This window comes from Conger conger, chromosome 9 (assembly GCF_963514075.1).
Source record: "Conger conger chromosome 9, fConCon1.1, whole genome shotgun sequence".
Taxonomy (NCBI): domain Eukaryota; kingdom Metazoa; phylum Chordata; class Actinopteri; order Anguilliformes; family Congridae; genus Conger; species Conger conger.
Window position 1 is genome coordinate 50,533,970 of NC_083768.1, and position 10,353 is coordinate 50,544,322.

Genomic DNA, 10,353 nt, shown 5'->3' on the forward strand with positions numbered 1-10,353 from the left:
AATATAGTCTGAGCTCTTTGTGTCATCTCTGCAGAAAGAAAATCTCCGCCTCACAGGAAGGGCCCAAAGACTTTATGAAAGCAAGTTTAATTCTAAGTTTAGAACTAGGGTGTGGGGCAGTGAGACAATAATGTTACTCAGCACCCTGTTGCTGTACTGTCTACAGTGCACACAGTATCATTAGATTATTTCTGCATAATATTACTGCTCTGGGTTCAACCACTATGGTCCTTGTTAATCAAAACAGCATAGCTCCAAATTACAGCTTTTGGTGAACTGCGAATATTGGTTTTTGGAGAAGGTATAGCCTATATGTTATCAAAACATCAAATTAATGTTTAGGAAGATACCAAATTTAGGCAAGTGCATATTACATTACACTCTTTGCTTGACATACGATACTTCTTTTTTAAAAAACAACGCCATTTTAACACCCACCACGTACGATAATTTAATATTTCTCATCTGGCAATGCTGGTTATGTCTCTCTGCCTCAAAGGAACTGCATTGTGGCTATCATTGTCTGGTTGAGATGTTAGCAATATTCCGCTCAGGCAAGAAACACTCTTTATGTATTTCACAAATATTCGCTATTCAAAATGAAACAAGAAGCAACTAGATCAGGCACTAGCTTAAGGTCCTTTTTAGTGAACAACGCCAATGACAACAGAAAGACTCTTCTCTCTCACCCATAAATTCCACACTTCAGAAGACTGCCTGAGAAAAATATACCAGAGCAAGCACACTGTTCACCACATTGAATCCACAATAAACGAAACGGTCCATGATCGTCCGTTTTTATTAAGTATTTTTAAGTATTTTTTTCTTTATATTGTGAAATAATATATAGCCTACAAATCAATTCACGGGAAAATAATGTCCACGTTTAATGATTTTCAAACGGCGAAGCCCTCTTCAGCAGTGACTTATACAGAGTCAGATTGCAGACCTGGGAAAGCTTAGGGTCTGGTGTGAGTGGCAAGGACCCGGGACATTCCCGGGACCATTGTGTTGTGTGAATGGCTCAAACGCTGAATATTGAGCCCAGGTTCAATATCCTGTGTATATCCTCGGTTTTCTGTGAGAAAGGGGTATAAGTAACACTCTAGCTCAGGGATAATCAACTCTGACCCTTGAATCAAAATCTAGCCCTGGTTTGCTTTTCTCTTGGGTAATTAGTGCTACTGATTAGCCAGATTGTATTTACACCTGACTCCCAGAGACAGGGAGGGTGGAAAACCTTCAGTCCTTGAGGACCTGGAGTTGCTGACATAGACTGTAGAAAAATATGGCTGTCTCCAGTTCAAATATATCTCTATGGAATAGAGAAATTTGTGCAAGAATGCTTGCTGGCATAGATGTGTATGTGCAGGGCGTGTGATTCATATTATTGCATGGATAATAAATAATATATGCTAATATTCAAAGAATCACATTTTTCAATGTATTTGTCGGTTGTGTTACCTATTTTTTAACACCAACAATGGAACTGATTTTTTCAACAATTTTTAGCACTCCTAAGAGTGCTGCACTGTTTGTGTGTTCTCATTAACATTTTTTTCCAAGGAGCAATTGATCAATTTAGGAGCATACTAATGCATCCCAATTAGTAGGAGATGTGCTCCTAAATTATTCTTCCAGTTAGCTAGCATACATCAATTGTCAGGAGCAAATAGGAGTATTTGGTCCAGAACACAGTAAGGGAGAGAAAAGAATAAAGTCAACGCTGCAGCTAGGAATGTTAAAATATAATCCACTGCCGCCATCTACTGTTACTCTTGTAAAACAACAGCGTCCGATGCATTATTCGTGAAAAAAGAAATATTCATAATAAATTAATTTAGGCGGTTTCTGCGGTATGCACTACCCTTGGATGTTTTATTCAGATGATTCTTAAGTGGCTTGAATAAAAGTTTGAGTATAACAGGTCGCTGTCTAAAAATCAGGAATAAATGCGTATGCACAGTCATTGAATTGGCTACATCAAAATTAGTCTTTTACTAGGCTATTCAGAACGAGCTGTAGTTCAGTGGGTCACGTTTTGCAGATAATGCATAGATTCTACTAAAATTCCTCATGTAATACTTGTGGGAGATGAGAGAATAATCGTCTGCAGAGGCGCAGACAAATGCGTCAATTGAATTGTGGGAGTCGTAGTTTGAAAATGACGCACACAGTTGAAAGGTCAACATTGGAAAAATGGCTGCCCCTAAAGCAAGCAGAGTGGTGTTGAAGGCTGTGAAGAAAATTGTAATACAGTTTTGTCCTTTTGAGTCGAATGTTCGTTCTACAAGGTAGGAATAATAAATGATGAGTTTACAAATTATATAATAATTGCGGCATAAACAATCAATAAAGTTAATAGTTTTTATTGTTAAATTCCTACTTTAGCTGAATCTCATCTAGCCATGGGATCTTGAGCATATTTCGTGCCTCTTGGCGTATTTTATTGCATTGAATAACATTATTTCGTGGGGCGTTTAACGTGAAAGCATGCCGCGAAATAAACTGGAATATCTTAGCTAATTAGCTAGCTGTTTTTGTAAAATGGAAGATGTAGCTTTGTCTTAGCTAGCCAACTAGTATGACATTCAAGGCCGGTGTCACTCAACCACGCCACACAGGAGGTTCAATGAGATGGGAACATCAGAGCGTGTGTTTATATAGAAGCTTAGGCTATATTTTTGTTTAAATTTTCTGTTTTTATGGGTCATCATTTGTCTAAATAAGGTCATGGTAATTTTTTCATTCGGTCCCCTCCATCTGGGAAGTAGCAACAGTCAGCTCGCTAGCTAAGTTACCAGTTGTGAGTTGCCTTTTATACATTACGTTCATTAAGTGCTATTTAATACAAACGTTAATCTGTACAAAATATACGAACTAGGTGCATAAAGGTAATAAGAATACGTGCAGTAAAATACCTGAAATTAAATCACCCACAATCGTTTTTCAGTCATAAATGAGGTCACACTATGTGATACTGGTATTATTTACCTGTTCCGTTTCTGAATAGTAGAGACTCTGTCTTGTAAAAGGGGCGAATTTACTAAAATGTGATTTCTTTCTTTTAGCCTTCTTTTTCATATGTTCAGCTCTCTATTACACTCACTCCTGCCACCTTGTTGTTCTTGGTCCAGCTGTGGTGGCCAGCCATCCCAGGATTGGCTGTACCATCATCCAGTAAACACGACACACACACACACACACACACACACACACACACACACACACACACACACACACACACACACACACGGTTGATAGCCACACAGGTTATACATGCTAACGTGATGCATTGCGCTCATGCTCTAATTCTGAAGCACAGGAAGCATCACGCTACTTTGGTCAACACCCACAACCAAATTACCTTTCACCTCACTGGTCACAAATTACACTTCCTGCTTCCTGAAATAATGGGACGGCACACATAGTCAACAGAGCAGCGACTAAGGTGGACCTGTGTTGTGGAAGTGCAGAATTACCCAGTCATATCCAACACTGGCTTACCTTACAGCAGGGGTCACCAACACGGTGCCCGCGGGCACCAGGTCGCCCCCAAGGACCACATGAGTCGCCGGCAGGCCTGTTCTAAAAATAGCACAATTCACTAGTGAGCTGCATCTAAAATTTTATTTTATTCTGTCGCTTTTTTTTTATAATCACACTTGCATTTATATAGATTTAAAAATGACAATATCTTAAAAATATGTTTATTATACATGAAGTTTAGATAAGTTTAGGTGAACTCTGACCTACTCTTGTTCAAAGGTCAGTATTGTGCGTGTGACAAAACAAACTGGTAGCCCTTAGTATGACTCATGTACCCATGAAGTAGCTCTCAGTTTCAAAAAGGTTGGTGACCCCTGCTTTACAGTGTAATTCTTCTAATGTAAGAGTATCTGTTATACTGGCAGTCAGAATGTGTTTCATATTCATGCTGTGCACACATAAGATAAGCAAACCGTGTGGCAGAGAAAGGTTTACATTTTGTAATGCCGCGTTTGTGTCTGAAACCTCATTACCAGAAGTGGGGGAACAGGCATAAAATTAATGTGACCGTTCCTTTTATTATTCATAAAATACTCCGTAGCGATTGGCCTTTCCTTCAATTTAATAACCAGCGGCATTCTTATCGGTGGATGTACCTATTTAATGACTATGTAATCACCTATTCAAAGATCTGCTTCTCTTTACTTACTAATTGTTATGAATTGTATTGGAATCAGCGTGTGTATCTAGACCCAAACAACACTTAAGGTCCATTTGGGCAGTGTGCAATGTGCAATCAATAAAGAGGCAGTAACTTCTAGCACTCTTCTGTTCTTGCCAACTAGCTAGCCATTTTATCATTTAGCAAAATCTTCCATTGCTTTTAGGAACTGAATTTCAAATCTGTTTTGTCTTAAAGTATTCACTTTCACCCCTCATTTATTATTTTTTATTAGTTTATTATTTTTGCTGAAATGGGCATTGTACCAAACTGCATAGATAAATCTACCGGAACATTCCAGCGTGCAGTTTGCTGAAATTGAGAATGGTGATTATATTCCAGGGCTACTTATTTTCCATTATCTATATTTTCTTTTTCTTTTTCATATACTGTATTTTATTTTTTGTATGCTTGTAAACCTGCTGAAGCGATTTGGGATGAAGTATATTTCATTAAACCGTTCTTATCGCATTTGCGTTCCTTAACCACAATGTCAGTGTCTTCCTCAATGACACTGTTAATCCAGTGACCTTGTGGTTATAGTGTTTGCTAATATACACATACGTTATGTTGCTTCCAACCCATGATCAAGAGTGGTACTGTTGTGTCCTGTCTCTGCTTGATGCTCACCATCACAGAGCTTGATAATGGATCTTTTAATGGACCAGTCTTTGTCTCTGTCAAAGTTTTACACACTGGTCAATGCACAATGACTTCTGGCCTTGCATTCCTGACTGCTGCTCAGTAATTATTGTCCTCTTGTCATACAGAGAGTTCCTTACCCGTGTTGCCTCAGAAAAATCCCTATCTACAAATAAGAACTGCGAGCTGAAGACACATGTGAAGCATGACAGATCTGAGCCCACTATTGACATAACCTTCAGTAAGTCCATTTAACCTGAGTTGTCATTGTAATAAAAACTCCCCGATCCATCTTTGTCCATAGAATATGTTTATGCAAATGTCTATGCCCTAGTATACCTCTTTACCAAACTGGAATGGCCAGTCATTTATATAGGCCCATCCCATCACTGCAATATCCACCATGAGTTTGGTAGAGTGCAGACTAGCATGGCTGACTCCACAGCCCATCAGCTAAGCTCAATGGGGAAATTAGTCATTGTGTTGAAGGCATCCAGATGTATGAGAACTGGGGACGGTTTCCACTCATTGGTTCCATGGATTCCTATGGGAGCTCCTCAGTCACGCCTGAAGCCAGTTCATGGAGGCTGCCATGTTTTACTGTGGGGCTTTTTTTTGTCCCCCGAGCATGCACACTGGGCTCCTAAACATGAAGGGATGAATAGGAATGAAAAAAATGTACAGTCAGTGAACACTTTATTAGGTATTTATTAGACTTATTGGCCTACTGCTGCTGTAGCCTGTCCACTTAAGGGGTGTGATGCATTATGTGTTCAGACATGCTCTCTTCTGCTCTAACTGGGCGGCCTGCAGCGTAGTGGTTAAGGTACATGACTGGGACCCGCAAGGTTGGTGGGTCGATCCCTGGTGTAGCCACAATAAGATCCGCACAGCTGTTGGGCCCTCGAACAGCTGTGCCATTAACCCTGCATTGCTCCAGGGGAGGATTGTCTCCTGCTTAGTCTAATCAACTGTACATCGCTCTGGATAAGAGCATCTGCCAAATGCCTGCAATGTAATATAATGCGTACAGCTGTTGTAGTGTACCAAGTGTACTGTAGTAGTACCTTCCTGTCAGCATTGACCAGTCTGGCCCTTTTCCACTGATCTCTCTCATTAACAAGGGTTTTTGGCTGCAGAACTGCTGCTCACTGAATGTTTTTTGTTTTTCGCACCATTCTCTGCAAGTTCTAGAGACTGTTCTGCTTGACAATTTTAGGCGATCAGCAGTTATATTCAAACAACCCTGTCTGGCACCAACAGTCATTCCGTGGTCAGAGTCACTTCACATTTCTTCCCCATTCTGACATCTGGTCTGAAAAACAGCTGAACCTGTTGACCTTGTCTGCATGCTTTTATGCATTTAGTTGCTACCACATGATTGGCTGCTTAAATATTTGCATTAACAAGCTGGTGTACAGGTCTACCCAATAAACTGCTCAGTGAGTGTATATCTTCATCTGTGTGGCTGGAGAGTAATTCCTTCAATGTGAAGAAATGTGCTGTCCAAAATAGTATAATTTCACCAGGTTAAATTCATAGTTTTGAATTCAGTGGGGAAATTAGCTTTTTTACACCAGGGGCTTAATAAACTGCAGTACCCCAAGTAACCACTGGAGTTTGTAAGATTCAGGGGGAATGTAAATCTCTGGTTTTCTTGTTGAAGGACTACACTGCATGTGGAGAGGAGTCTCGTTCATAAAAGCAACCAAATTCTGCCAGCCAGGTTATATCTGAATCATAACATCAACCCCAACAGTTTCAGTTACCAAGGGATCAAGAAAGGCCTAATTCAGCAAGGTCAATCAATGTTCATTGAAGGTTATGCATAGGAAATGTGTTAATAATAGCAATAAACTTTATTTTTATAGAACTTTATAGAGAGAGATGCAGGTCAAAGTGCTCTGCGTAGTGCAGTGAATAAAATAAAGCAACAAAAAAGAATATGAAGTAGCATGTGAAAGATGAAAAAATAGTACAAGTAAAAGAACATTAGGGAAATATTTTAAAATATTTTAAAAACAATAATACAACAGCAAGTTTTATGTTTGCTTTTTAAACAGAGCCAGCTTACTTCTTGGTAAATGCTTACCTCTAAGTTCAGTGTGACACATAGTGAAAGATATGTGTTTTGAAGCAGAGGACTGTTTTGCTATATTGTGCTTGACAACGGGCCCACTTTGAGGATGTTTAATCAAGTCTGGCTTGCTCTTTCCACAGTCGATGGAGATAAGTTGCTAATGAAAGGAGCACACCTGACCAGTGCAGAAATGCTGTTGGCTCTTCAGTCGAGATGTCGAGCCAAAGACCCTCAGACCCTTCAGGGGTAGCCAGGACCAGTAGCCAGGACCTTTGTTCTTTATTTGAGTGTGTGTATTTGTGTGCGTACATATAAAATCCTGATTTGTTTAAATAAAGAGATTTTAAGTGAAACTGATGCACTTTTTATTTTTATTGACTGCTTTGTTGAATAAAATTTTTATTATATATATATATATATATATATATATTTTTGGCATGTACCATTCTTAACATGCACATTTTGCTTTAAATCTGTTCAATGTTTTTAACAAGACTTTTGGAACATGCTATGCTTAAACACATAATTTAAATTAAAATAAACCCGTTTAAGCTTCTTTGAGAAAATATGAAAGCAATATGACAGACTAGATTGCAATCAAACCTGCTGGGAAGAAACTCAAATGTCGAAAATTGAAAATAAGTATAATTTCGTTCGTGTTTAAATTTGGTATATTTTTGTGTGATTCACATTTGAAAGCTGTGGTCTGTGTTTATAAATATGACAGAGCTTTGCATTGTTGGCGCTGAATTTTGAAGGAATTTCTTATCGGCTACCCTTCACACTATTTCCCGAATACACACAAATAATCCAGCCTGTACAGCCTGCAACAACATCTTTCTTATTTCATTGTTATTGTTTCCAAAGTGTTCTGTCCCGCCCACATATTTCTTGTGACAGTCATGTCCCGTATTTTCTGCTACTACATTTTGAAACTCTTAACCTCTGACTTGGTACATGTAATTTGGCAATACTCCGCACATCTTGTATTCGACGACATTTCAAACCTTTCTCCCAGTTTCTCTTTAAACTGCTCCTATGAAATCACTTGATGTGACGTTCAATGCGTTGATTGGTGTGCTGAAATGAACACGTGCGTGGGGATGCCTTTAAATACCACCAAAAGAATATTCCTTTATACTATTGAACTGAAGTCGGCACGGTTGCAGCTTTTCCGAAAAGAAAAATAAAACGTAAAAATGGTTGACAAGTTCATAGGGACATGGCGAATTCAGTCAAGCGAGAACTTCGATGAATACATGAAGGCTTTGGGTAAGACGAACTTTTGGATTTTTCTTTAATGTCCTCTTTAAATGCTTTGTCCAAGTTTGAATCGAAAAGTAATTTTATAATTTGATATTAATTTATATAGGTTATTCTAGCATGAAATTATTAAACGAAAATAATGCTTTAAATGTAATTTCCAAAGAGCCATTTCAAAAATACAGATTATGCACGTTATTGTACTTTCTCCCTTTTGTATTATCGCATATATTGCAACTTTTCCTTGCGCTCATGGAATATAGCTTCATTCCACTATGGGTTAAGGATTTCCAACGCTACACTTGGAGCTAACAGTTCATTCTGCATTTTGCAGGTGTGGGTTTTGCCACCCGTCAGGTGGGGAATATGGCCAAACCAAACCTGACGTTCTGCGTAGACGATCAAGGAGTCATTTGTATGAAGTCTCAGAGCACATTTAAAACCACTGAAGTCAAATTCAAGCTGAATGAAGAATTCGATGAGACCACTGCGGACGACAGAAAGACAAAGGTGGGTGTCAGTCCAGTGTGGTGTCCTCACCTATTTGAGGGAATAGACTACTGCGAGCTGCTGACATCTACAAATAACGGGTCGTATTTCCTCTTTTTAGAGCGTAGTATGCATTGACAACGGGAAACTTGTGCAGAAACAGTCCTGGGATGGCAAAGAAACAACACTAGAGCGAGAAGTGATCGACGGAAAATTGATAGCGGTAAGAACATGTTCCCTTTGTCTGGTGAAATGCAATATGAAATCTGAAAATGAAATGTAAAGGCTGTACAATGCAGTGTCCGCTGAATACATTTCATTTACTAGACCACCAAAGTATTGACTGACCTCATCCTTTTTGTTTAACTAATTTTGCCTAAAATGGACACATGAATGTTACAAATTGTAACTGGATAAATTGCAAATTGAAAATGCTTCATTATTATATACTGGGATTTGTTCAGGTTTTTTTTTGGCAGGCGGTGTGCTAATAATCAATCATATATACAAAGTTGTCAAGATACATACGTGTTTGGGAAACTTCAGTGGCATTGTGTCTGATTGAATTTTCATAACTGTGTATTTTCTGAGAATACTTTGAAAATGTTCAAGCTTTCCTGCAAAAAGTGGTATCAGACATTTGGATAGAATGGCAATCTTTTGACCTCCTGCATCTTTTCCTTACAGAAATGTACGATGGGTAAAGTTGTGGCAGTGAGAACATATGTCAAGGAGGCTTGATGCCGTTTGGCCCTTGTGACGGCTGAATTTGAAGACGCCCGGCTCAGTTCAATGAGCAAAAGACTAAAAATGGCTGCTTGTGTCTCGCTTATTTTGTAACACCAAAGCAAATGTATGCCCTGTATTTTGAGATGATTCCTGAAGTATTAACATCTTGTGGTGCTTTAATAAAATTTGAAAACTGTTCTTTTTGTGATTTTTTTTAAATTTTATTTTTACTTTTACTTGAAAGAGAAGCAATAGTTGCTTTTAATTCCAACTGAAATGAGATGATGAAATCCATACATTGCATCACATTACATTACATTACATTAGTGGCATTTGGCAGACGCTCTTATCCAGAGCGACGTACAACAAAGTGCATACCCATGACCAGGGATAAGTGCGCTAAAAGACCCTAGAGGGAAGTACAATTTCAACTGCTACCTGCACAACAAAGATAAGGACCAGGGCCTATTTGAATGGGGTTTTTTTGGTGTGTTTTTTTTAAACAAACAAACAAACAAAACAAAAGTAGGACCAAACCCTTTAACTAGCCAAACACTGCTTACCTAGCCAAACTAAAAATACTGATACACAAAAAAGTAAATCACAGAAAGACAACAATTAAGGTTAACAGGGAGGTAGGGAGGGACGGGGCGAGGTGCTGCTTGAAGAGGTGCTTCTTCAGTTTGCGCTTGAAAGTGGGAAGAGATTCTACAGTTCTGACCTCAACGGGGAGTTCGTTCCACCACCGTGGAGCCAGAACAGACAGTAGTCATGAGCGTGAGGTGAGGTGGAAGTTCGGAGAGGGGGAGGTGCCAAGCGGCCTGTGGAGGCTGAACGAAGAGGTCTGGCAGGGGTGTAGGGTCAAGCTTTAGGTAAGCTGGGGAAGACCCCTTAACTGCTTGGAAGGCTAGCACCAATGTTTTTAATTTGATGCGAGCCA

The 10,353-nt window shown here is 39.1% G+C and overlaps 2 protein-coding genes across 2 annotated transcripts; both read left to right on the forward strand.

The window, feature by feature from the left end:
- Positions 1 to 2,158: 2,158 nt before the first annotated feature.
- mrpl53 (mitochondrial ribosomal protein L53) lies at positions 2,159 to 7,285 on the forward strand. Its single transcript, XM_061255729.1, has 3 exons — positions 2,159 to 2,294; positions 4,981 to 5,093; positions 7,073 to 7,285. Exons 1-3 carry the CDS (start codon positions 2,200 to 2,202, stop codon positions 7,180 to 7,182), a joined length of 318 nt encoding a protein of 105 aa, XP_061111713.1. The 5' UTR covers positions 2,159 to 2,199; the 3' UTR covers positions 7,183 to 7,285.
- A 776-nt stretch (positions 7,286 to 8,061) lies between these two features.
- On the forward strand, positions 8,062 to 9,611 carry fabp4a (fatty acid binding protein 4a). Its single transcript, XM_061254216.1, has 4 exons — positions 8,062 to 8,204; positions 8,530 to 8,705; positions 8,806 to 8,907; positions 9,372 to 9,611. Exons 1-4 carry the CDS (start codon positions 8,132 to 8,134, stop codon positions 9,423 to 9,425), a joined length of 405 nt encoding a protein of 134 aa, XP_061110200.1. The 5' UTR covers positions 8,062 to 8,131; the 3' UTR covers positions 9,426 to 9,611.
- The last annotated feature ends 742 nt before the right edge of the window (positions 9,612 to 10,353 follow it).

Coding starts and splice junctions, on each gene's coding strand:
- fabp4a (XM_061254216.1), top strand. CDS start 8,132: ATGGTTGACAAGTTCATAGGGACATGGCGAATTCAGTCAAGCGAGAAC. Junction 8,205..8,529: donor TGAATACATGAAGGCTTTGG/GTAAGACGAACT, acceptor TGCATTTTGCAG/GTGTGGGTTTTGCCACCCGT. Junction 8,706..8,805: donor CGGACGACAGAAAGACAAAG/GTGGGTGTCAGT, acceptor TCCTCTTTTTAG/AGCGTAGTATGCATTGACAA.
- mrpl53 (XM_061255729.1), top strand. CDS start 2,200: ATGGCTGCCCCTAAAGCAAGCAGAGTGGTGTTGAAGGCTGTGAAGAAA. Junction 2,295..4,980: donor TCGAATGTTCGTTCTACAAG/GTAGGAATAATA, acceptor CTTGTCATACAG/AGAGTTCCTTACCCGTGTTG. Junction 5,094..7,072: donor CACTATTGACATAACCTTCA/GTAAGTCCATTT, acceptor CTCTTTCCACAG/TCGATGGAGATAAGTTGCTA.